This window comes from Colossoma macropomum, unplaced genomic scaffold, assembly GCF_904425465.1.
Source record: "Colossoma macropomum unplaced genomic scaffold, Colossoma_macropomum, whole genome shotgun sequence".
Lineage (NCBI taxonomy): Eukaryota > Metazoa > Chordata > Actinopteri > Characiformes > Serrasalmidae > Colossoma > Colossoma macropomum.
The window spans coordinates 28239743-28267555 of record NW_023494788.1 but is presented as its reverse complement, the minus strand read 5'-3'; the positions used below and the strand labels follow the sequence as shown (position 1 = coordinate 28267555).

The 27813-nt window shown below is 40.4% G+C and overlaps 2 protein-coding genes across 3 annotated transcripts in view; both read right to left on the bottom strand.

Annotated features, from left to right (window-relative positions):
- Positions 1 to 194: 194 nt before the first annotated feature.
- vimr2 (vimentin-related 2) lies at positions 195 to 21987 on the bottom strand. The gene is made up of 10 exons (XM_036569019.1): positions 21851 to 21987; positions 20442 to 20583; positions 19897 to 20055; positions 17771 to 17890; positions 15376 to 15471; positions 12707 to 12844; positions 9355 to 9489; positions 5376 to 5486; positions 5166 to 5290; positions 195 to 1683 (listed from the first exon to the last, which is right to left on the bottom strand). The coding sequence occupies exons 1-10, from the start codon at positions 21961 to 21963 to the stop codon at positions 1641 to 1643; spliced, it is 1182 nt and encodes a 393-aa protein (XP_036424912.1). The 5' UTR covers positions 21964 to 21987; the 3' UTR covers positions 195 to 1640.
- Positions 21988 to 23005: 1018 nt separating this feature from the next.
- ocrl (OCRL inositol polyphosphate-5-phosphatase) overlaps positions 23006 to 27813 on the bottom strand; it is a 30042-nt gene continuing 25234 nt past the window's right edge. For both annotated transcript variants that reach the window (XM_036569014.1, XM_036569015.1), the window contains one exon: positions 23006 to 27776. In XM_036569014.1, coding sequence (XP_036424907.1) covers positions 27652 to 27776 — 125 coding nt within the window. In that variant the 3' untranslated portion in view covers positions 23006 to 27651. The remainder of the gene's footprint in view (positions 27777 to 27813) is intronic.

The following is a 27813-nucleotide window of genomic DNA, read 5'->3' as shown; positions in this document are numbered from 1 at the left end:
GTGACCTCATAATTCAGATCTGGTCACAGTTGGGAGAGGGGTAGGGGGGATAATGTACACAGAATAAAAGGTTGGGAACATTTTTGTTTACTACAGCATGCAAAATCGTCTATTTTTGAAAAATTCCATCTTTTTTCCTACTAGATGCATGACTTCAGAGGTCTATAACCACAAACAATTATATTATGTATTAATGTGCCAAATTTCCACTATAAAAGCAGTAAGCTATTCAAAACTGTCAGTTTACTCCATGTTGTGGGAAAACCACAGTAATGCATACATAAAATCTACAAACTCATTTAGTCTAGAGTACAGCACGATTCCAAAAGATTGCCAGATATATGTCATAAACATGAACAGCTGGAACCAAATTCCTTGTGTGTGTCAACATACAAGAAATCTGATTCTGATAAAAATCTGCCCAATCAGCTGTGACTTTTTCTGCTTATAACTGCATGTGTGTTTACAACTTTTGGTTCAGCGTCAAATATGTGAGCGTGAACGCTACGTGAACAAGAACTAGGATGCAACCATGTGGACAATCTGGATTAAAGGAACCAAACATACAGATGTAAAGTCATCACAAAAGTTATTACACAAAAATGATTACAGATATGTGGCCTGAAGGCTGAAACACTGTTTTACACTAGTTTTGCGGTTAGGTATTGGGCTAAAACGCATGCAGATCATTGTAAGGACAAATAGTACCCAAATTTAACACTATTTTTACCATTACCAGCCTAGGTTCACTGGTCATTTTGAACACCAAATAAAATTGCTGTGTTTTGTGTTGTAGACACCACAATCTCTGATTCCCATCAGCAGCCTGTAAAGAACTCCAGAAGTTAGCAAGTTTCTCTACAATAAACCATTTCATATCAAACCACTCTGAATGACTTTTACATCTCAATGACTGAATAATGCAGAAATAAAAACATGAATTCACTTCAAAACAAGGCAATTAAATGAAATAATGGACACTATAATAGATATCCCTGAAACAGACTGCTTCAGGGCTCGAGTGTGTACAACCAAGGCTTATTATCAGGAGTCATCCAATAGTGTTTTGGACAGTGCAGACTAGGGCAAAGGTTAAGAGGTTGTAATTGGTCAGAGTTTGAGTGTGGTGTGATGAGAATCAGCAGGCGATTCAACAGAACCATAAGTAAGTGAGTGGGTGTGTGCGCATGAGCTGTGTTGTAGGAGGTTTGGAGGGTGTGAGTTGGCCAGTGATCCTGACCTATAGACCTCCAAGGCATAATCTCAGACAGAAACCCTGATACTGGATTCTTGCCTTGAAAATTCTGGATGCTCATCCTAGATACAGATACAGAACCTCCCACCACCACAGCCACATGGCACTGTCAGGACTGTCTTTCAGGACCTGAGATTACATGCCACTGACTGTTACAAGCATTATCAATGGTCTGGAAAGACAGCCCAGATGCCATTTATCTGTTGTTGGAGGTCTGCATTTGCTCAAATGGCTGTGTGTCTGATGCTTGGCCTTTTTTTAGCTTGTCTGACTCACTTATACGGCTGAAGTAAGTCTATATTAGCTTTTCACTTTTTCTGCAGCAATCCACAGGAGAGCGTCTGTGTCTGGGTCTCTCTCTCTCTCTGTCCCCACTCTCGTCCACTCACAGGTAGCAAAGTCTCTCCTCCTCCTCCTCCACCAAACCCCTGGGACATAGAAAGAAGTGAAACAACTCAAGTCACATTGCAGTTTTTTCCATCCTAGCCCAGGGCAAAGGGACACTCATGGCTGAGCAATGTTTCAAACTTCATTCCAGAACATTGACTTCAGTCACCCGCTAAGTTTGACCTTCTCCAGAGCAGTGTTAGGGCAGTGAAAGTCCACTCAAATAAACCAGAATCTTATTGTAGGCTCAGAATCACAGTGACCACTCTGAAAGTGGCCGAAGTATGGTGTCACTGGGGTCTTTAGAGCCAACAGCTGTCTAAAACAAAAGACTTCATACACTATGTGTTCTAATGTATCCACACAGCTGTCCTAATTAGTAAATCAGCTCCTTCAATTGCACACCCAGCTTATAATAACCGTAGAAAAGCATTTTCAATAGAGTGGAGCACTAGAGCAGCCCCAAATGAGCCTAAGATCAACCAATGACAAGTCCAATGTCCAATGACAAGCATCGTCTAGAGGGGAATTACGTCCTCCAGCATAAGACTGTGATGGAGCATCATCAAACACCTTTGGGATAAGTTGGAGTGATGTTTTTGATCCAGAATTGATCATCCAACAGTAATGCCTGACTTCACTAAGGTGGGGTTCTCACTGCATTTTTCTGAAGATGGAAAAACATGCGGCACACAACATAGTCTTTTACCATTTCATAATGTACAGGCAGCTTTTTGAACTACTGCTTAACGAGCCAGTGTAGTGCTGCTAGCAAAAACAAGCAAAAAAAAAGACTTTTTTTCATGTCGTGATTTCAATCCATAGTGGATTGCAATCACTAATCCCTCATCCATAAGAACTGTCACCTAAGTCCCACCTTACCTTTCATCTGATTGGTTGAAAATACAATCAAGACATAGGCTGTTTGACCGCTTTAGGTTTCATTTTTCTCAACTCAGGGCGCCTGGATAACTCCACACAAAACAGAGCACATAGAATGCGAGGCATCCAGTGCACAAAAACAGCTTGCAAAACACATCCCATCCATTAAAAACAACAAAAACACATATAGTCTGAACCTCTTAACGCAATCAAGTCCTCACAGCAACAACTACTGTAAAGCCTTCCCTGAAGAATGAAGACTGTTACTGCAGCAAATAGTGCTGGCTCTACCTAATAAGTGACATAAGCAGCTGCTTAGGGCCCCACGACCACCAAGACCGCTAACAATTTCTGGGTTATTACTCTACCACTAATGTTAATGTTAATGTTATACATTGTGCCATTTTATAGTTAAACAACAAGAAGTAGTGGATCTAGAGTCTGTCTAACAAAGCATGTTGAACTTAGACAAGCGTTCTGACTAAGGCTATATTCATACACATGTGGCCCAAATGTGATTTTCTCACCAAATCAGATTTTTTTGTTAGGCTATTCATAATATCTTTTAAATGTGACCTATATCAGACATTAGTCTGAACAGATCAATGCTTCATGTTGCATGCTCACCCAGAGGTAAACAATCATGACTGCCAATGAATGCAGGTCCGCTCCTGGTGGTTTCAGTTCCTTTGCCAGTATTACAGGAGTGATAAGCTGGGCTTTTCACCCAGAATGCATTTGACCTTGCTGTAAAAAGGGCACGTTGTTCATCCACGGTCACTTCTTTGGTTCGTGTCTTTTCAGACCTAACTTTTCTTTGATGCTGCAGCCTCGTTCTATGGCCATGTTTGGCCATTTCTTTCTAAATCTCTTTGAACATAGAGCAGTTGCTTTGAGTACCTTATTATGGTAAAAAAGCAGTGCTGTTGCCACTGCCACCAGGGTTAGATCGAACTAGGTGTCTAAGTGTAAAGTAAGCAGGGTAAGCAAGAAACACTGTGTTATGAGACAGACTCCTAGATTGAAATTGCTGAGAAGTTTACCTGTAATTTATATTGTAACTTATTAGAACCCCAATGGGCATCCAGTTATCAGCAAAACACACTTACCCAGAGAGCCATAAATGTTTATAATTTGACAGCATGTGATAGTCATTGTTATTAGTTACCTTCAAATTTTTACAGTAGCCAACTAGCAAGATGGGGGTTAATACCCTAGATTTCAGAAGAAACACTGGATGAGCAGGTGTCCACAACTTTTGGCACATATATTGTTTCTAGACTACACATTCAAATGTCAACAGTCTACTGTAGCTTTGCAACCCTAAACCCTAATCCTAACCCTAACACATATTCAAATATCAACGGTTTACTGTCACTTTGCAAACAATGAAATTTTCAGACTACACAGATGATGAATTTAAACTAAACTACTATGCTAGGCTACTATGATACTATGTGTGATGAGCCTATTTGCCTAAGACCACTGCTCATGTTAGCTACGCACAGTGGTGTACAAGTGTTGAGTAACACTGGAAATATTGCTGATTCAACTGAAAAGACCGTTACAGGGCAGACAGCCATGCTGACGTGCCTTTAGTCAAACAGCTTTCAGGAAATTTCACTGGAAATAGCAGTATGGTGTAACTGGGGTCTTCAGAGCCAGCAGCTCTCTTAAGCAAGACAAAGGCAAAATAAGTTATTCATGCTTTTATTCATGGATGACAGGCTTTTTTTTTTTTAATAGCCTGCCTTTGGAGCACACGAGTTTAGTACAGCTTTGTGGTGAAGCTGCATATTGTTGCTATTATTAAAAAAAAAAAAAAAAAGTTAAAGTAAATTAGAAAGTGCAAGCCTTATGTGTTGTGTTCTTTCCTTCGTTTATAAGGAATGAACCAAAAGAAGTTATTTTAATTTTAACTAACAGATGCTCTAAACGTTTTGTCCTTCTCTTATAAAGTTTCAGAGACACAAAGTTTTCTTATGTCAGTGCAAATATGCACAGAGCTGTAACACGAACAATCTGGCTGGTGCGAGAGGAGGCTGCCGGCCCGGACAAGCAAGCTCCCCCGTCCATATTAATGAGCCATTGTGTGCAAGTTGGCCACATCCTGTGAGGAGGGTCCTCCAGCATGCTTCTGCTACTGTCTGAGGGTCACCGCAACAAACTCCTTTTGCAGGAGGTCACAAAGGGCTGCGTGCGTCACGCTGCATACCAGCAGGTGAGCCATTCACAATGCAAAGGTGGTGTGGAAGCACGCGCCTTCAAGGATACAGGAAATGGCATCACCGTTTCTACGACTGCAGATGGGTGTTGTTTCCTGCGATCAACCTCAGCTTCGGAAGCACGACTGTTATTCTTAGGAATGCCTTCATCCAAACAGTGGTTTATTCAGGTGCTCTCCTATACAATGACCTCATCTTTCCTATTCTCACTCTCCCTACTGGGAATCTCATTTTAACACCGCAGGAACTTGGATGCTTCCTCATATTTGATGGAAAAAAGATACCGTACTGTAAACAGTAACTACTGCACTTTAAAGAGGAGGGTGAGTTTCTTTGTGAGGAATCGTACCTAAGAAAATATTAGTACTGTAACGCTAAGACTAATTCACTATTATAGTACTCATACTTAGTGTTACCTGTAGGCAGCAATTTCTATGTCCAGTGCCATCTTCTCATTGAGCAGCTCCTCATAGTCTTCAGTCTGCTCTTTTATTTGCCCTTGCAGGTCAGCTTCTTCATCTTCCAGCTGGCAGATGCAGGCCTAAACAGACACTGTGTATAAGCAGCTGGTTCCTGTTAGAACACAGCAGTCTGGAAGGTATCATTGTAACGGTCAATGTCCTTACCTCCAGCTCCTCTATCTTCAGAAGATGAGCCTCTCTCCTTGCTTCAATCTCTGCCTCCAGTTCCTCACCATACTTCCCCAGCTCAGCTACTTCCTTCTGCAGCTCTGCGATCTAGACATTAGGATGTATTTCAAATGGTTATACGCAGTAAAAGCATAACAGTGATTACTGAATCCATTTTATGTAGATGATAAGCAATGTAGGTATCTTTTGATAAACTGATTTTGCTGTTCTTAGTCTGGTATGAATGGCAAGGATTAAATGTCAAATTTCTCTAGATGAGGAGGGAGAAGAAGTCTACCCATTCCCTTGTAACAGCACAAACAAGTGTGGCAGCTAGGAGAGTTAGCTCACTATTTTCAGTGTTGAAATTACCAGAGAAATTATGAGAGTCAAAAAGACAATACATTTGAGGAAAAGGTCTTGGAACTAGTGAAGGCTTCTTTTTCCTTTTCTTTGTGTGTAAAAAACACTTTAGGTTTATGGAAGAGCTTTAGGAAATGCACATAATCATCATCATCAATCATTTTTGATTACAAATACACTTGTGAGATTGTGTACAATATACTATCATCTGATCATGGATCTGTCACTGTGTGGGGCGGACAAGCCAGAGCCACTGTCCAAAAAAAAAAATTAAATAAATAAATAATAAAATAAAGCACGACAGCTTATGTGGTGTAACACCTCACAAAATTCTTCTTAAAACAGAGAAAATAAACACGCTTCAGTTTCTGCTCAGAAACATGTAAGCCAACTTTGTTCTTGGTATGCTTTGGTGGTTCTTGGGATTGTTTGGCAGTTTTTGCTATAGGTTGTATGAATCGTACCTTGTTAAAATCATAATGGTTAAAGCTTACTTCACTTTATTTATACAGGACCATGACATGCACACACAAAGACATGCAAAGACTCTATTCTATTCTATTTAATTCTGTTCTATGAAGTCAGGCTACTGTTACATTGTAGCTTTCTTTTACTGTTGCTGTAGCCTATTATAATCATTACTAGGCTATTAATAACGATAAAAGGTTTTGTCTTATTTGTTGTTATTAACTTTGATGTAACCACAACAGCACAATCATTTAACCCCATTCATGTTTTGTGAGGGAAGCCGTGCCATTTGTGGAAGGCTGCAGCATGTTTTTTAACAAGCATGGTCAAAGTAAAACATAAAAAATGCTGCCCACTGCTGCTACAGAAGCCACACAAGAAAATGATATGAACACTGAATTCAAAGACAGCCAGACAAATAGGATTAATGGTGGTAAAGGCACAAGCATCACGTTTTCTGACACTTTCATTCACCTAACATGATTGGCAGTCACAGCAGATGGAACCTCCCAGTGATTCATGATACTATTGCCAATTGGCTTAAGCCTAATAATGAATGATATGGAAAAATATACTATTTGATGTTTTGGCCATATGCTCAGTCCTAGTTATACAGTTAGGCTAATGCATGGAGTGCAAAGCAATACAGTGTTGACAATGCAGTTTGTCTGTCAATGAGTGATGCCTACTCTATCAGTGCGATGGCATGCATGTGCATATGAAGCCCACTGGAATTTCAGGTTGCCTATCCTCCTTACAACAAACAGAACGCAGAGAGCTGTCTGCCCCACCTCTGGGCAATCCCTTGCTGTGAGTAATTACTGTAATCAGGTAAGCTAAACAGTCAGCTGGCAGAGATGGATGGAGAGCGTGGGCTCTGTTTCTCTTTCAGGTAGATCACAGGAGGCTCTGAGCTGCCTTATTAACGGGCTGATGAGCCGCCCGGCGGAGGTGGCCGTCGCTCTTCTTTGGGTTTCAGGTGTGATTGGTGAGGTCTGGCTGTCTGCCCTTTGTCTGTGCAGGCAGGGAGAAACGCAGCAATGCCTCCTTCATAAAGTCCAGCACAAGCAGAGCAGAACAGGCCTGATTTCACCATGAGCTGTTTGTTTAGCCAAGCTATGTCTGTATGAGAAACCAGCCTGCAGACATCCATCACTGACCACAGGATGAGAGACAGAGAGAAAGAGGGAGACAGAGAAAGAGAAGCAGAGGGAGAGAGATGGGATACAGAGCAAAGAAGGTGCAGAAAGCGAGCTAGAGATAAGGAGGATGCGAGATGGGTGAAAGCAGAGAGAAGGAGAAAGTAATGGGAGTGTGCGAGTGCAAGGAGGGCAAGATGGCGAGCGAGAAGGAGGAGTGGAGGAGAGGAAACGGAGCAAAGCAAAGCAGGCTGTCCATCATGCTGGTTCGCGTGTTGCAGATTAAGAAAGAACACGCGGTGTTATGAGTGCAGGCAGTGCAGTTTCAGAGGAACCGTTTATTTTCGGAGTAGGGTATGACCACAGCCGGCATAATTAGAACCAAACCGCTGTGTTTGTTATTGCAAATGAAAAGGTGTCAGCTGTGACCAACTGATGATTTTCCTGCCCTCTAGAATGTAAACTGAGGGCGATGAATGGTTCCTAATCATGTCATTGTGAAATCCTTCTCTGAGAACTTTTCTCCGTGAGCAGTAGAGCAGCAACTAATGATTATTTCTATAAGTGATTAATCTATCAACTAATCGAGTAATCCAACGATTATGCCCACTTCTGTTCTTCTCCCTTTGCTGCCAATAATGCTGCCACCATCTATTTCTGCTTTTATGGTGCAACAATGCAACAGAAGCTGCATCATCCCCAAAAACTTCTTGTAGGCATCTGTTAGAACGACTGCATGCACAGTACTGTACAAAAGACTCCACTTCATTTATTAATTTCCATGCAAGACAGTCATTAAGTACAAGTTATTTATTTTTAAGAATTAGAAAAAAGAGAAAGTATATATTTAAAAGAATAATCTCATTTAGTGTGTCCAACCTTTGCCTTTATTGCATTTTTTTTTACATTTTTCATTATTTCCACAAGACTTGCATAGAAATTTGCAGGGATATTTTTCCATACCCCAAAAAGATCAGTCTTAGAAGTTTGTATTCATTGTGTTTTCTGCTTCTCTAAGTAATCTAAGATCTAAGTAATCTTAAACACATTCAATGATGTCTGAGGTTTGAGCTTTGGGCGGAGCACTGTTGGGAGAATGCCAGCAGCTTCTTTGTTTGATTTGCACATTTTCTTTTTTTGTCTATTTCTTCTTGTAAAAAAACAGTTTCTTGACAGCTAAACATCCTTTCAGACGCATGGTGTTGTTCTCACAGAAGAAGGATGGACAGAAACACCTGGCAATTTTTTGAAACAAAAGTTATGCTTAAACTTCTCCTCTCTCAAAGATTAAAGCTTTAAGCACTGTTTATCTGATGAAGACAGTTTTGAAGGTGTTCCATGTCTATCAGTTTTGGAAACCTGTTTTTTTTCCCTATGATATCTAATCAAATCAAAAATATCTCCTAAAAATGAATAACTTGTACCTGATTGCTGTTCTGACTGAAAATGAAATTAAGTAAATGAAGGGTGATCTCTTACTAATACTTGTAGCCCTAGTGAAGCACACTAACGTGTTATTACTTTCTCCTCTGCTTTCTTCCTCCTTCCCTTAAAACAAAAAACTTCTCAGTGAGAAAGTGCAGTTGACAGGTGAGGTTTTATTACCGTGCCTCTCCTGAGACCCTGTTGGAATGTGTGAAGTTTATGAAGTTTACTGGGGGGAGAAGCGTGTGCTGGCAGACTATGAAATGTATTGTTCATAATGGAAGACAGTGAGAGAGATAAACACTGCAACCCTCACATCTCCCAGCGCTATCTCTGAGTGTAAACACTTCGGTCAGCAGGAACACTCCCGTCTTATTCCCTGCCTGTCATTCTCGCTGACGGCCGAGCACAGAGGAGCCCCTCCTCACCTCTCATAGTTCCTAGCCACTCGTTTACACCATTAGACCCGAGACGGAGACAGACATCCATCCGCTGCTGAACCAGCAGGAGCTTTGGTGGGCTCCACATCAGGGGAATCATTTGTGTGAAAGGCCACTTGGCTCAAGTGCAGAGTCACTCACCAAATCTTTCAGAGCGTTCACGTCAGTCACTTTGGAGACATCCTTTATTTCCCCTCTGGTCAGTTTTTCCAATTGCTTCCCCTTCTCCTCTCCTCCAGCTGTGATGGCGGCAACAGCAGAGGACCTGGACTCAAACTGTTAACACAACACAAGTGTGCCGCATCAGTCCAGCCCAATCACTCAGATTGACCCACTGCACAAAATGACTCTGGTGTATACAGAGAACTGTGTGGACTGATAATTCATCTCCACTTACACTAGCTCACTCTCATTCCCAATTAACACAAGAATAAATAACAGTGAAAGGAAAGCAAATGAAGGCCATCAGGTAAGTCATTGTGATGAGCCAAAAATCAGCCTGTAATTATCATTAGTCCAAGACCCAATCACAATCAATTGTGAATGAGACAACTGTACCTTGTGCAATGGTAATGAGGCCCAGACCCAGCACTAGACCCTGGGTCCAGCTGGCACACAACAAGAGAGAGGTGGACAAAATGAAGAAAAGGGAGGAATTCGAGAAGAGTTTAAGGTAAGTGTTCAGTACAAAAGCTAATGTCATTATCTTGACCTAAATCTCTGTCATACACACACACAAAAGTTTCTTTGTGAGATTCATTTCTTTGAGGGATGTTTCCATTCAGTTCTATCAATTACTGTAGCTAAATGCAGCTACAGTACACAGCCTTAACCTCAGAAACAAAAATCCAATCTTCCTGCATCTAACCAAATGTTCTCACAACTTCAAAACTCTCAAATTTTATAAAAAATTTTACTTTCTGTTCTATCTATGTTGTCTATCATTCTAGGGATATTTGGTCTCCACAAAGAGCTAAATAATAGGACTGCAACTTACAAATACTTCTTTTTTTTATTAATTGACTAACCGAACAACTATGTTTCTGTTCCAGTCAAAAATAAATTTAAATAACGGCTTAAGAAACCTGAATTTGAAAATTACCAGTGAAACATTAAAATGCTTTCATTTACATTATTGTAATATTTATTTTTCAGTTGAAACTATTGCTGAATCAAAAGAATGATTGAATAAAAGAAATTACAGAGTTCAAAAATGAATGTTTATAATTATTTACTAGAGTCACCAAACAATTAATATAATAAACTAAAAATAACTTCATATTACCTCTTTATTTATCAATTAGTGGTTATTTGGTAACATCTGATATACAATTGGCTGAAGGCTTCTCCATAAAACATGTTTTTGGCTGGCACCCACTCTGGAATTGCAATGCTCGAAAGTATCATAAGAAAAGATTTAGCATCGTCTTATGCACTATTTTTATCCTCCCTGGGGCAACTGGATGGAGTAACGTTCTCATTTCATTATTGAATTGCTCCCTCAGTATGACATTAATTACTACTCTGTGCTTAACATCACTGAAATGCTCGTCTCTTTCATGAGATATTCTGTTTAGCAAACGTAGCCTAACATTACATTTACTGGGCTGAAGTTAGCTACTAGGCTTGTTAGTTAAAGCACGCAGAATGTGGAATTCAGGTGCTTTTATTTAGTTTGTGGAACAGAGATTTAGTGTTTAGTACTGCATAGAAATACTACGTCCGCTTTGTATGTGGCGCATTGCACACTGTGACTTTTATGAGTCTTGATTTCTTGAGTTTATATCTCTCTGCTGCCAGTGTTCAAAGTTCTGTATGTGCAGCAGTACCAAATACATGGCTACATTAGTATTATTGGGTGAGGGGCTGGGATTAGGTCAACTTTATGGCTGGCCAAATTAAATGTCCACACTGGCCAACTTTGCCCTGCGGGCCACACTGCTCTGGACTCTCCTGAAGCCAGCCTCCCAGTGCAGCAGCTCTCTTCCCTCTCTAGGCCCATGCCGCCAAGGAGCCTGGGAAGGAGGCCAGAACCGTGATTACTGGCTGTGACCCCGGTGGAGAGCAGCCATTCTTGGGGCAGGCAAGGTCAGAGGGCACTGGCGTGAGAGGATGACCTTTGAAGAGCCCCCTCTTCTCATAAGCCACTGAGCACACAATAAAGCTCTGTGCTGGAAAAGAGCAGTGGACAGAGCTCCTCTAGAACGGGTGAAGTGGGAAAGAAAACACACACGCTGATCCTACCAAAATGTGTGAAAGCTCAGGTTTAGGTCTGTGGGTGCGGCTGAGTGCTGTAACACTGGCTATACAGTGGGGAGAGTGGGAAGGCTTGTGAGGAGTGACAGTAGAGCATTTTGCATGTTAAGATATTTTCTATTTAATAAACATTGTTACATAAGTATGCTAACAACATAACCTTTTGATTTTGTGTATTTCAGATCTGTGCGATGAACTAATTATAGTGCAAAGAAACTATGCCACAGAACAAAGAGACATGCCCCCATAAGAAGAAATGTCCCCAAACATCAAAGTATGCTTATTTATTCTCTATTTAAATTCTGCAATTATTGTAGTAACACTCTTATTTCATTTCCAAGTTTTGGTTGGAAACAAAAGGGTTAAAATCATATACCTCACAATGGAAACTTGTCCAATCAGGATTTTTTACCCTGTGGTTATGCCTTCAGGAGCTTGACAGAAGGCTTTACTCATTAAATTAATTAGCAACATAATTAGGAACTGACAGCTGAATCAACCCATTATGTTTTGATTCACAATAGACAATGGATTACAAAAAAATCAAAACAAACAAACAAACCACATCCTAGACCATCTGGAACTCACGCCATTGATTCCGTACACAAGCCGTAGTCTAACTAGGTTTCAAACATCGGCTAAACAGCAGCAGCTCTGTGCCAGGGCTCTCTACTGGCAGAGTCACTGTAAAACTGCTACATATAAGGACAGAAATGTGTCAACGTCTGTTACAGGCTTCAAATAAAACACTCAATGTCTTTTTCAAGCCTCAGCTGTCTGTGATTAATCTAGAATAGCTAAAAAATTTTGTGCCCCTCTGTCAGCTTAACGCTAACACACTATTAGAAATTTGCTAGCAGAAATTAACACTTCCATAGAAGTGTTTTGTTTTTCTTGGTTTTTGACATTTATGGCCTCACCAAAGGCCTAGCTCTAATAATCATGGGTCACCAATGGCTATAGCTATATGTCAACCAAATTTGTGTCCTAATGTAGACTAATTAGGAAGTATATTATTACCATAGCTACCCATGAGTCATAGGTGAAAAACTGCACTCATGCAGTAATATAAAGGGTCCAATGAAAACATTAAGGGCTAGGGGCTAAATTGCTACACTGCTGCCCCAGTTTGACTGCCCACCTGCACTGGTATTACGCCAAAAGACTGAACAACTGTAGAAGGTGTAGAAGTCTTAGTATCAGCGTAGAACAGACTATAAATGTATCCATAATGTACCTGTAGGCTCTCAGCCAGCTGGCAGTAGTACTCCTTGATATCCATGACGGCTGGAGTGATGTCAATGGAGGGGAACTGCAAAGCCACAGTAGGAGCTCCTTTATCTCCAGTCTCAGGTTCAGACAGGCTCTCAACCCTCTGTGGACCAACGCAACATTAAGAGGTTACATGTTTGTCTTCAAGTTGCAATACGTGGTCCTCTAAGAAAGAATGCCATGTTCATTAATCTTGCCTGAATGCAGCACTCGTGAAAAGAATATGCAAACCAGCACTCAGTCTGGACCCCTAAACATTAATAATAAGTTTGCAGCAGATTCATCAGGGGAGTATGAGGTGTTTGGAATATCCCGATAATGGTAGCTGTCAATTATATACAACTGCATGTCTGTTTTCATTTAATATTCCAGAACAGTTCTCGGGCCGTGAGTTATGGAGCGTGGCGCTAAGGGAGTGTGTTAAATGTGGGATGCCACTGCGATGCGGGGAGAAAAACACACACTGATGAAGTTTCCTGTGCCTCGAGCGCTCCTCTGCCCCTAGCTCCCAATGCTGATATGAGGGACTGGGCTGTCTATCACCTCTGGAGGGAAAAGGGAATAAGGGTGGAGAATGAGAGGTGGGGCGACAGAAAGAGAAAGAGAGAGAGAGAAAACTGGTGCAGGGGGAAAAAAGGTGCAGAAGGGAAGGTATAGATAAGGATGATGAGAGGTAGAGAGAAAACCTAGGAGAGACAGAAACAGAGAGATAGAGGAAAAAGGGAGGGGGTTCAGGGGAAAAAAGGTATAGAAAGCAAGGCAGAGATAAGGAGAATGAGAGACATAGAAAGAAGACTTCTTTCTTGTTATGTGGGCCAAAAGCTCCATCATCTGTGACATCTAACTCGCCCAGGCCAGCTCTTGGCTGCTATCAGCTCTCTCGCTCACTCTTTCTCATGTCACCCTGTAATGGAGCGCGCTAACAGCTGATGAGAGTGCCCACTGAGCACAGTAGCCAATTCTTTGGACATGTGGATGGGCAAGTGGTTATCTTACATATAGTTCAGTCTAACACCACATTAAGGTTTACTGTCTAATGAAACAACAGCTTCACTGTACGTGGTGCTTTGAGGGTGCTACCCACCACTTACTAGAGTTTAGATGTTGCGTAATGAATGTGAATTAGAGAAAATGCCACACAATCATCTACTGTTTGAACAGGGCTTACAAAACAAAGCTGAACAGTAATAGCGGAACTAGCTTTACCATGATCTTATAATCTTTACTGGCATGTTTACATATGTTTATATATAATCTTTAGTGGGATGTTTACACATGTTGCTTATTATTTCAACCTCAAGACCTTTGGTCTTAGAGACTCCCTGCACGCAAAACATGTTCTTTAAATGGTTGATTCCTCTTGGGTGGCTTATTATGATTATATAGATTGGTATTTGTGTCAAATGTGTTACACAGTACAAAGTTCACATTTTTCCATTGAACACACGGCCTCAGTACGTCAATAAAAAAGCATTTTATGGGGCTTAGTTTTCTACCAATAAGCTTCAACCTAACGTTCAATATACTAACATATGCTAATATAAGAGGATTAAAACGTGGTGACAGAAAAGTTAGAGCTATAGAGCAAGCAGTAACATACCCAATGAAATATGTGAGGTGTTTGGACTGGGTAGTTTGCTAAAATAGACAAATGGTGTTTATTTAATTGTGATGGTGTCAAAAGTATGTCTAATAAACTTCAAATATGGTCTGTAGAGCTGTTCTCTGCAGGTAATAGTAGTTTAGCATGCCGCAGCTTAACACACCACAGCACAGGTTTGATTCTGGCTTACTGAAGCTTCACTGACCCCCGTTTAAACTCAAATTAAGGGGAAAAAAAAACGATGTTTTCTTGTGTGGGGCTATTAGCTTAGCTACTCTTGCTTCATTACACTATCCTTGTTAGCACCAAAGGCTAGCAAGCAGATTAAAACAGCTCCATCCACCACAACATATGTTTAACATATGCATGGTTAGAGAGTAAAGACTGATCAAGTGAAGTCGAGTGACGAGTGTCAGATTAAAGAACAGAATCTAATCTATTCTGTGGTGTGTTGAGCTAAGTTTCTAGCCTGTTAACTAGCACTAGTATAATCAGCTCCACTGTGCTCTCCTCTAGTTCTGCACTATTTAGCAACTGTTACTGGTTTAACATTTATTGTGTGATGAATTACTGTCAGTAGGTTAGGACTGGGAGTCGCTCCTAAAAAGAAATGATTCTTTGAATCTGGACATTTGGGAATCGATAGTTGACTTCCAAGCTTTGGACTCAATTCCAAATAGTGACGTTCAGGTCCAAATCAAACAACATTGTCAGTGCCAAAACATCTACCCAAATGAATTGACAAGGGAGAATCAGGTATAACTTAGTCAGCTAAGCTTATTTAGCTAACATTAACACCCCAAAATGTCCTTGCTAAGGTCCAGAATATTATCAATACTGATGTCTTTCTGATGTCTTGAGATTATGGTGTAGAACAGACTCTTTGCATTCCCTCCAATTCCCCTCATTTGGAATCCTAATCATTTGTAGTAGTTTCCTGACATGACAATAACACACAAAAATAAATTAATTATATATATATATATATATCTATATATATATATGCGTTATGCTGTTCAGTGCCTTCTTACCAACTCATGCTGTCTTTCCATTTCAGCCAGCTGCTCTTCATAGATGGCCACTTGTTCTCCGAGTGCCAGGCAGTCGGCAGTGACTTCATCAACCTCCTGCAGGAGGCAGCAGAGATTAGCAAGCAAGTCATTGTACACTCAAACACATACAATCATCAGTTCCACCATCACTCTGTGCCTAGTGCTGAGCTACCACCTCTCCACCACCTGCTGTTGCACACTGCAATGCAGGCAGCTCAAGCAGGAGGAGCTTTGGACGCATGGCCAGGAGCCACGCACACAGCCTGTCCTCCGCCCGTGCGAGACAGAGCCGTTTTTATTTAGCTCATCTGGGCTTCTTAAGTGCCTGATTAATTGGCAATGAATTCAATTACTCCAAGCGAACAGCATTTGCATGTGAATGTGCCAGTGTGGCGGCAGGCCGCAGGAAGCAGAGGAAGCGCGTTCCCCCACCCACCACCACCACCACCACCACCACCACCCCCAGCCCTGAGCTGGCACAGGGGGCACTTCTTCACCGTTATCTCAATCCGAACACAAGCCTAGTACTGGAGAGAGTCTAGACACTGTCTTAGTGCTGGGGCTGAAGCCTTTATGATTAGCTTGTCTCTTCATTGCTGCTATGCTTCAGCACCATCCTCATGTGAGCAGCCTGAATGCAAACCAGGCCGGTGCCTGCAGCCATGTTTTCAATTTCAGCTGAATGCTGTCATTAAATCTTTAAGGCAATGACAGCTTCAAACAGGAGATGGGGAAAAAAAATCAGCAAGAAAAAATGCGTTTGAAATTTGACATTTCATAGAAAGACTGGATCAGCTGTGTGTATTAAAATGGTATATACTGCCCTTTTTACAATTTAAATATATCAATTTCTGTCTCTCTAGTATGTCCCTACTTTCTTCAGCAAGCAGACAGCAAACCTAATTACCGGGTGTTGTTATGATAAGGGGGATTTAACCCATTTCTCAAACGTTCAGTATGGCTGAACCCCTGCCGCCTCTGTTTTTCATTGCTCTGAGTCTCCACCAGGTCTTTCATTCTCAGTGTATTTTATAGCCGCCTCTCTCTCTCTCTCTCTTCAGCTGTCCTCCATTCAGACCTCAGCCCAGCTCCACTCCGTACTGCATCTGGCAGCGAGATATGAGAGCCTGAATGAGTGAATTATGAGACGTAGTAACAGCTTTCCCACATCTGCTCTTTTACTGGAGGAGATGTGCGCCGACATGTGTGGAGTGACAGGCCGCTTTATGCAGGCGGCAGCTCGTGTTTCAGTGTGGCCGCTGGCCCAGAGTCAGCGTGAGACTGCTAATCAACATCCTCCAGAACAGAACTAGAAACAGCAGCTGTGCTGAGCCACTCCTGGAGCAGGCAGTCAGTCTTCTCTACTGGAGGCAGGCCACAGGCAGGGCGATGTCGCTGATCCCAACGCACAGGCTAACACTGCCATCTACTGGTAAGAATCATTTACTTACTGGACATCACTAAGGCCTTGTTAAAAATGACAAGTGTGGTTGATAATTAATTTTACATAGTTTCTCTTACCCCAAACAATCTGCCAAGATAAGTCTGGAGACTGAAGTTTGCTTCTTTAGCTTTGCAATGGAGCAATGAGGCGAAGTAATAGCCACTATAGGATTATGCAGAATGCCTGAAAATTCACATGAAATTGTCAAGTAATCCCAAACAGACTTACTAATGAGGTTTCTGATGCTGTATGACAAACCTTTACGTACAAAAATAGACAAAAGTTTACTGCATAGCTAAGAACAGCGGTTGCCAGATTTAGCCATGGCAAAACAAAAATGAAGCATGTATATAGAGAGACCATTTTATCACGTCAATATAAAGCCCTATTCCGTCTTTTCTTGCATATTCTTTGTGTATTTTCAAACAGTTTGATAATTTCTTTGGTTTATTTTTACATTTTTCTCCATATTTTCTATAATTAACATAAGTTAAGCTCTAAGTGATTTACAAGTAAAGTTTCTAGCCTACTAAATGTTCTGCCATTGTGTAACAAATAATACCATGAGAAAACAACCTATTTTCATTCACTACTAACAGGTTACTGTCTCTACATAAACCACATAGTTCTATTTGAGATTAGTGCCTTGGTGAGGTTTAAAACAAGTGTGTAGTGATGTATGCATGCAATTAGCATTACGCTACACTGGTGGCCTTGAGCTTCTGTTACTTGTTAGCTATATAGCTACACTGGAGCCTCATGCAAAACCTCAGAAACCAAACATGTACTGTCTGATCAACTACATGGAAAAATGCATAAGATCATTATTTTTTTTTGAACCACTGCATTAAGGCTATGGATAATAGACTTGTATGAATGACATGTAATACTACTGGATATAGAGTCAAGCTTATGCCTCCACAGCATTACCACGGCAACATCCTCGCGCTCCAGCTGGATGAGACTCCGCTGCTCCACGACCTTGTCATACTTCATCTGCACAGTCCGTAGCTCTTTCTTCAGCTCTTCTGTGTCGCATAAAATCTTCTCCTGATGAAAATAGATAAATAGAAAAATAACCCCATATAAGACCCAGCCCGACAACATGGGTTGCCTAAGGGCATTCATTTGCAGACTCCATCACCGAAAACACATAAGCATACCCAATTTGTTTGTCTATGTTTACATGAACTGAAAAAGCTCATGGGAATGTTAGACTGAATAATTGCACTGCACACTGCCATATAAATAACCGACTCCTTTTTTGTTAATTGTATGAAACTATAAAAGTACAAGCCTAAATTGGCCAAATGGGCTGTTTAGTTATTTTGCTTTGTAGCTGTTGACACTTAGTAAGTTACTCGCTTAAGTTATTTTTTATTTATTTATTTTTAAAATCAGCTTTATTGTAATGCTCCTTGTATGTTCGCCATATCGGGGTTAGCTCACTGTACTTGATTTTGATCCAGTGGGCATGCAAGAAACATTTTTACTTTGCATGTCTCAGTCTTTCAGAATTGGATCGTTAGCCTGTTAGCCAGTAAGTTTTCTGAACACCTGCTTAGCCTAGTCTAGTGAGGGCAGAATATATCCCGTTACAGAGGATATAATGGGTAAACCTGCGGATAATAAACAACAGTCATATGTAATTTAAAGCACTATGCTTTCTTCAGAGGTTTATGCTCGTAACATTCCTGTTATTGCCATTCTTTTAGCTTCACTCGGTCATACTAACAGCCGCAACCTGCACTTCCATACACCAACTGGCTATTTTGGCCATAAAAACAAAATACAGTGGTCGAATGAAGATGGAAAGGAGGAAAAGAAATCAAACAATTAATAAACTTATTAATAAAATAAGAATGAGCCGACGTCCAATTTACTTGTTAATAAGTAGTTTATGCAGTTACTATATTCTATTTGTTATTTACAGGTTCTCTACAATTGGGCTAAATCTTTATGACAGTTGTTTTGATACTATTGAAATACAGCAGCTCTGTAATTATTGGCACCCTTAGTAAAGACAGAGACATAAAAAGGTCTTGTTAATTAGCTCAGAATTATAGTTATAATGAAAATATGACAGAAAATCTATCCTTTAATTAAAGTAAATAGTATTAGAAATAATGGAATAGTATTAGAAAACAAAAAAACCCTGATCAATTTAACAACGATTTGTTTAATAATTTTGCCACCTCTGCGTTTAGCACTTCGTGCAGCCTCTGTCTACATAACAGCAAAGAGTCTTCTGTAATGCTTAATGAGAAGAGAACACACAGCAAGGAACCTGAGACCATGCCTTAATACAGTGTTTTTCCAGATCCTTCAGGGTCCTAGGTCCTCTCTTTTGGACCCTTCTCTTCAGCTCACTCCACAGGTGTAAAAAGCTGGATTCTGTGGTCATTGAACATTGAATTTTTTTGGATCATTGTCCTGCTGGAAGTGCCCACCATGACCAAGTTTTAGCTTTTTTGCAGAGGCAGTCAGACTTTCACTTTAATATCTCCTTGTACTTCATGTTGTCCATGATGCCATGTATCCTAGCAAGGTTCCCAGGGCCTCTGGAGGAAAAACAACCCCAAAATATCGCAGATCCGCCATCATACTTAACCGTTGGATGAGGTTCTTTTCTATATAACCACCTTCAGTGTTTGTTACAAAAAAGCTCTATTTTTGTTTCATCTTACCACAGAACATGGTTCCAGTCTAAGCTCCAGTAGCGCCCTGTGAAATCCAGGCACTTACGTTTGTGGTTAGATGAAAGAAAACTTTCTTTTGGCATGCCTTTGTTGGCACAGAGGAGCATCTAACTGCTATTTTGTAGACACGGTGGTCCCAAAACGCTACCATCTACCTCTAACTATCTTCTTCACTGTGCACTGAGGGTAAAACAAACATGCATCTTCTTCCAAACAGGTTCACTATAACTCCAGTTCTTTTAAACTGCACAATTGTCACCCTAAGAATCGATATGGTGGCTGTTGTCTGACGGTCAGGTGTTTTTTTTTTAACATATTGATAACATATTGTGATATTGCCCACCCCTACTGCATTACCTTTTCTCTGCGTAGTCTCTCGATGACAGCCTCCAAGCTGGAGTCCGTGGGGCGGCTGACGCTGAGGGAGGTGGAGGAGCTCGGCCTGGCTCCCAGTCTCTTCTCCAGTTCAATGATCTGAACCTCCAGAGACTCATTCTCCTCCTCCAGACAGCGTACCTCACACACACATAAAACATGCAGCTATATGAGTACTGGGAAAGGAATGACCCTTTGGGAGTCATCGTGCATGAAACTGATTAAAAAGGCACATACAGCAGTGCAAATAGCAATTGCCATAAAGTGTTCCTGGAAAAATGCAGTTTAATTAACCTCTTCCGACCTCTCCTTCTAACGAGTGAACTCAGCAGTCATCATATATGAATAATATGATAATCAGGGCACATAGTCAGAAGCCATTACATTCACAGCTGCTCAATAAGCCCTCCTGACTCTCTTTGCCTGATGGAATGAAGAGCCTTGAGGGTGTGTGACGTGTGAAGCATTTCATATGTGAGCAAACTATTCTACACCCAGCCTCAAAGTGCTGCCTCTCCCAGTCTCACCACATCGATAAGGCCGGCCAGGCGATCGTTGAGGGCGGCGATTATGGAGCGCTCTCGGGCAAACTGCACCACACCCTCCCTGTTTAGAGCATGAGCTGCAGCAAAGTCCGGCTCAGGACACTCCATCACCAACAGTCCACCCCTACCAAACACAATGTCATCATTTTAATGTACAATTACTGTTCTAATTACTGTTTACTTGCTGAATTTAATGGGAAAAAAGGAAAACAAAATGTGGCCTGTGCAAAAGTTGTGGCACATTTTATATTGTATTATATTGTTCTATTTCTACAATATGTTAAAATCACCAAATAAAAAGAAATTACGCACTAAAACTTAATATTTTAGTGTGTTCTTTGTAGAGGTGTGTTAACTTATTCTCATCTAGAAAATCAACAAAACATTTGACCAAGGGTGTTCAAACTTTTGTATATGACTATGCGCCATTGTTTTTAAACCATGGACAAATAAAGAACAAGAGCAAGCAAGAAAAGGCTTGTAAATTGAAAGAGCCGGACCATTCTAGTAATTCTGTCATCTGACATGGCTGGTTACAAGTACATTTAGTCAATGGAAGTGCAAATAAAAAAAATATATCATACTAAACTCTCTTCCTGTCATTACATTCAGTTACAGTACTGAAAAGTACAGTGTACTGTTCTTTGCACAGCACAACAGTTAAAATAAGGGGTGGGTAATATAACTAGTTATCAGGATAATTTATCACATCACATTACATCGCAACTTGCTTTTCTAAGCATACTGTGAATATTGTCAGTGCTTGAAGTACAATGACTAGCTACACGTTGAATTAAAAAGAGAGCATAATTAGCCCTGTTTAATTGGATTTCATTAAATAAGTCATAGTACTTATAGTTTTTCATAGTATTTTTTGAAACGTGGCACCACTGGTTCTTTGCCGTCTGTTGGCAAACTTCCAAACAACTCACTATTATAATGCATACTTGTAAAAGCTTTAAAGTGTTTTTGTCTTATCAGCCACCTCAAATGATAAACAGGGATGTTCCTAAAGGAAAGCAAACGTTTCTACCCTAATCTCTATACACTGCATCTGATTACCATGGACAACAATTTCCCGGCAATTTAGCTCCTATAACAAGTGAGGTTCTGGTCAATGGACTTCCTGTTCTTTCAATAAAAACAGGGAAAAGCATAAAAATTATTGTCCAAGTTAATTGACTGTATTCTGCAGATGCAGCAGATAGACATTAGGCTGAGAAACGCTAGAGAACACTGGCAAAAAATTAGATTACCATAGCAACACACTGAAGTCACTTTCTTTTTATACCAAAATCCAAACACTGCCACAACATGAAATCCACTTCTCTCTGCATAGTGTCCGTAGCTGTGAAAAGTAAGAGTGCATGTGCTGTTCCACAGGTACTGACCTGCCAGAAGAGCGCAGGAGCTGGGCTCCACAGCGCTGACTGACCACTGCAGTCTGGCTCCACTGCTCCTCTTCAAACAGCCTGCGGTACGACGACACTCTCAGCATAGCCATGGCTGCTCCAGAGCTGTCTGACAACAGGGAAAAGGGTGGCTGCGGCTTCAGCCCAGAGACTTTATACACTGCAGAGCTGAGAATGTCACACACATATGAAGGTTTTCTTGCTGAGGACTGGACAGACTAACTATAGGAGCGATGTCAGCAGTAAAACGTTTCACATACAGCAGAAAGAACTTGACCATGGGATCAATATTCAAGTACATTGCTTAAAGTACTTTCTACTGAAACAAGTGTATAAATCACATCCTTGATGGTGTCTAGGACTGAGACAGAGAGAGTCCAATTGTAATAGTAGTAAAAACATTTAGACTGGTATGGTAACCTGTAGGAGACTCCACCATAGTTGAAGCTACAAATGCCTAGTAACTTAAATGAGCATGCCATGGATTTTTCAAGATTTTCATGTCCATAATTCAATTTTGGTGATGTAAACAGTCATTCAGAGTGGCTTCATGTGAAATCGTGCATTGTAGAGAAATAACAGAAAAAAAAAGTTCTGATTTTTTTTTATATTGGTGGAAACCAAGGGTCAGGATGTGTACAAAGTAAATATAGCCCTAACCATTTTATGCAACAGCTTTTTGTGAGGCAGCTTTTAGAGACATTAAAACACTTCAGATGTCTAGCTCCTATTGTAATTTCATTTTGATTTTTAATTGTAATGAATCTTCTTTTAAAATCTATTGTTTTAATCATGTTTTTTAATTTGTACTCCCTTTCACTTTCTTTTTTAAATTATAATTTTAATTATCTTTGCATTTCATCATGAATGGCCCAAGTGTATAAAAGGTGCTTTAAAAATAAACTTCCTTGCCTATCACCACCACGGTGAACAACTTTGTCTCTAATTTCTCTAAAATGGAGCACTTCACATCAAACAACTCTAAATAACCACTGAATTCCCCTTTATAAATGATTACTGCAATCCCTCTTCCTCAGCAACAATCGAGAACTTGCACAACATTTCGTAGAAAGCATCAGTGTGGTCCAGTGCATTTATTCAGAGAACTCATGCAAATGAATTGAACTGCCCCAGTTAAGATTTTATAGTTTTATTTCCATTAAATAAGTTAAAAGTACCAAAAAAAAAGGAGAAAAATGACAGATGTGCAAGTATTCAGTTGCATATGTACCATGAAAGACAGACTTTTGTAGAAACAAACATAAAAACACAATAACAGAAAAGAAGGTACAAGACAACGCAAGTGAGTCATCCTCCAATTAAAATCTCCCAGAGAGCGTGTAGAGTGGGAATGGTGGCCACATAGACCCAAAAAGCCTTGTGAATGAGAAGTTTGTTTGGAACCTCGGTTCCACTGACTCGAGCCAATGGAGCTCATTCCTTCCAGAGACGTCACACACTGGCTATGCTGAGCAAGTGCTTTAAGCTTCGAGTAAAGCAGCGGTCTACTGCCAGGCCCTTTTCAGGAATCTACTTATGGCCTCTGCCTTAGAGGAAGTTACAAAACAAGCAGGCTGGCTCAGCAGGTGACTAAACCTAGCGACAGACGCAGGCTTGTAAGAACAGCAGACGTGGTTAAGAGGTCAGGCACAGCAGAGATCGGCAGGGCTGAGCCCGAGGCAGTTGTACAGTAGGCGAGCAGAAAAGCAGTAGCGTCCAGTGGCAGAAGGCCGTGGTCGTTTTCGAGGTTGACAACATGTCATGTTAAGAGCTTTCAAAGAGAAAACAATGCATACTGAACTTGAAGTGAGGATGTGCTGAGGATCTTTTTCTTGTCTTTTTCCATGCTATTTTCAGCACGTCTCTGCGCAAACAAACATGTTGTTTTAAGACTTTGAGGGAGTTTTCCACTGAACAGTGGAAACAATTGATGTGATTTTACATCACACCGGCTTTTTCCTGATATCAGTAAAACCTTTCCAGTAACCATTAGAACATTGACTCAGTTTCCTGTGCAAATACATCTGACACACCATGAATGGGATATACTTATACTATACTATACTTTTTTTCCCCAAATATCTGCACAATTCAGTCATTGAGATGTCAGTAAAGCCATTCAGAGAGATTTAATGTGAAATAGTAGAGAAACTTACCAATTTATATATCTTTTAGTGATAGTGATAGGAACCAGAGTTCACAATGTTCACAATGCAAATAGCAGTTTTATTTACTATCCAAACCCACCAGTGAACCTACACGGCTCTAATGTGGTTTTGTATATAATGTGAATAACTGTAAAGTACTGGACACTCAAAAAATAAGCCTTACACTGCTTTGCATGTTCCTCAAAACCTTATGACAAAACTACTGTAAATCAATATCTCAGGCATCTGGCAGTGTATTCATAATAATTTCATGTGACCGCTTCTGTGAGGTTGAATTCAGAGGTTTTAAACTCTTTAGACGTCTGGTTCTTATCACAACCACTGTGAACAATACTGACTTGGTAGGTTTTTCTAGAACGGAGCAACTCTAAACCTAATTTACATCTAAACAATTAAATTATGGAGAAATTTTTAAATAAAATCTGAGGAAATTCACTTTTAAAGTTAATCTTCTGGCAGAAGATTATTTAACCTATTCCTTAACAATGTTTTACTTGTTTATACTTGTTTTTATTTCATTGGCAGATAATTGCACTATTTTATCAAATATTATTTCTTTAAATAAGCAAAATGACCTGCACTATTTCTCAAAACAAGTAAAATTATCTGCCAACAGAACAAAACACTTTCACTAGATAAAAACAGGTTAAATAATCTTATTCCTACAACAATTTCAAAATATAAAAAAATGACATATATTGGCTTGTTTGAAGATGGTTTCACTTGCTTACACAATTACATACTGCAATCTTGCCACCGAAAAAGAAAAAGACATACAAGCAGCAACACAAACTCCCAACAGAACCAATGACACAAAGACTGTACAGAGAGTCAAGTAAAAACGGGAATTCCAACTTTTCTCACCTTCACAACATACCTGGGCTCTAACCAGTAAAACCCTGATGTGTTTTAGGTCAACGACATCATGGAACATTTGCAATTCTTGTGACAACTTCTGTAAGTGACCCACTATACTGCACTATACAGTACGTCTTAAAATGACTATTACAGACGGGACTACAGAAATGGAGCTTCTTTGAAGGGGTAGCTTATGCTGATTAGTGTACTATAGATCTAAATCTTCAGGCAGTGCACCTAAAAACCACCTGTTAGCACCATCCTGGGTAATTAAAAGCAGTTGGGGGGGCGGGGGGCAAAAAACAAAAAACAAAAAAACAAATGGAACTCTCCCTTAAGGTTCATGTGAGTGGGTGCTGAGTGTACAGCAGCCATAATATATGTAACTGCACTCATAGTAATGCATGGGAGGACACATTTTGCATCAACATTAACACACAAGACAGTACATTAAAACAGTCAGTAGGTACAGGACAACACATTTACATCAGGTAAGATATCAATGAGGTATGACACTCTCTGAAAAGCAGAGGGCACACCTGGTTACAGAGTAAACCACTGGAAACATGTTGAGCTTAGTAGACTTAAAACAGACAAACCCCATAGTTTTCTGGACTGTAATGATTTCTGTTGAAACAGGCTCACCGTCACAATGCCTAAAAGAGTCAAGTGTTTTTCAACCTAATCTCTGCCGCAAATGTAGGCTATAGTTGATCATCACAAACACTATAAAAGTACATTCCAGTACATGTGATTCGAGTCAATGTTTCAGAGTTTTTCTCCTACGCATAAAGAAATGCATTAAAATTAGTGCTGTACCGATACAAATACTGTATCGCTATCAGCTCAATACTGACACTTGAATACAGTATCGGTATCAGCAATAAAGTACTTGAAGTCAGCAATGTGTCTTTGAGGGATTATTTCATGTTTGAGACAAGCAGTATTGATAATCACTGCAAGAACTGTAATGCCAGAATGTTGAAGAGAGGCTCAGAAACCATTCAAATGCCAAGTTTTCCAACCAGTAAATGCCACTCATTCGAGCCTAGCATGTTTTATTCAATGCTTTGGTCAAAATAAACTATTTCATTAAAAAGTAGAAATTTCAGCATTGATGTGTATGTATCGATGGAGGCTGAAATGTTTTTATCAAATATGCAATTTTAAAGAAGGTAATTCTAAAATCCCAAGATCTGCAATTTTGTTATAGCCTACATTTATCAAGAACATTGTTTTAACAAACTAAGTGGGGAATTGTAAACAAATAACTCAGAGCTTGTGCACCATCTCTAGATGTGTTAGAGCAATCGTACCCAACCAGAACACCCATGTGCTGTGCACAACACAACCACAATCAACTGCCACTCTGACACACTACATTCAGTGTTCAAGCCTCAAGTCACAAAAACTGGCACACTGGTCGCTTTTGCCAAAATCAATGCCTGGAACTCAATAGAAAATAATCGCAAGTCAAATTGCAATCAAAATACTGGTCAGAAAAAAAATGCAATTCGATATTTTGCCTAAATCGCACAATTACTGAGTAGTCAGCTTAGACTGGGTTTGTATCAGTAGCGGCACTCAGTATCAACAGATATTCGAGGATGAGGTATGGTCATCATTATTGGTAATGGAAAAAAGTGGTATCAGTGCATCCCTAATCAGAATTATTGTTCATGGTTCACCAACTGTATGCTACAGATGCAGCAGCATTAGACTGAAAAATGCAGGCGTATTACTTTAACAGCATTGGTCAGAACACAGAAGAAATATTATGAAGTAGCTACAGCATGATGGAGGTTTCGCCAGTTAAACAGTCTAAACCAGAACAAACGTTTTAGAGTCATCTTTGATCCAAAAGCAAATTCCAATGCATCTTATTGAAGGAGCTCTGACCGAGCTCTGAGAGTTCCCAAAGCAGAAAGATCAAGAAAATGACAGATGTGAGAGAACACAAAAATATATAAATAACAATATTACACTACAACAGACACACACAACCATGATTCAGGTACACTCACAGAAAGCTCTCCTCCAAAAGGTAATCGATTGTCTAAGTCACCTTTCAAGAATCACAACATCACCTGACCCACTGATGTCACATGGAGCAGGACAGTCTTTGTACAGTTACATGGTCTCTCACACTGCTTGGGCTGTGAGAAAGAATGAAAGGTGCCTTGAGCTATGACTTTTCAATTGGAGAAAGCATTCAGAACGAACACAGCAGTCAAACACTGCTCTTTCTTAGTGTACAAGTCATTTTCTGTTTGCAGGTGCATGTGACCGCATACATTATTTATATATATCCATCCATCCCACTTACACCTCAGTCAAGTGAACAGTTTTTGGTTTTGGCATTGAAACATCCCACCAGAGGTCAAAAAGTGCGGAAAAACTTTTTTTTAAATGTCTCATGGCCAGGCTAACCACAAAGCCATTAAAGCTCTCAGAGCTGGACTAGTCCAGGCTAAAACCTCACGATTCCAGCAATGGAGACGTACAGCACACCAGAGCCAACATGCAGTGTCTGTGCAAAAGGAGGCTCAATGCAATGCCGTCATCTTGCTATCCCATCAGCCATTGTAGTGCAGGGTGGGTCCATTGATATCTAGTAAGTTAAGCCACTCACACAGGCAGGCAGACACACACACACACACACACACACACACACACACACCTAAACTCTCTGGCTTCCACGGGTCACCGCCTATGCCTGGAGGGATGTATGACCCATCATCTCTGAAAGGCTCCTCAGTCCTCATCACTGCCCATTAGGAACCCTAGAATGAAGTCATTGGCTCTCTGCCGATCGTTGGATGTCTGCCTCCCAGTTAGGTTAGGTGGTGGCCGGATGAGAAGGCTTGCAAAGAGGGTAGCTGTATAAAAAGAATAGCAAAGGAGCTTAAATTAACA

What these genes read in the sequence shown, in the direction of transcription:
- vimr2 (XM_036569019.1), bottom strand. Translation starts at nt 21,963, where the DNA reads ATGGCTATGCTGAGAGTGTCGTCGTACCGCAGGCTGTTTGAAGAGGAG. An exon ending in TGGAAAGACAGCATGAGTTG is followed by an intron (nt 12,845 to 15,375) that starts GTAAGAAGGCAC and finishes GTTGGTCCACAG; the next exon opens with AGGGTTGAGAGCCTGTCTGA. An exon ending in TGAACGCTCTGAAAGATTTG is followed by an intron (nt 5,487 to 9,354) that starts GTGAGTGACTCT and finishes CCTAATGTCTAG; the next exon opens with ATCGCAGAGCTGCAGAAGGA.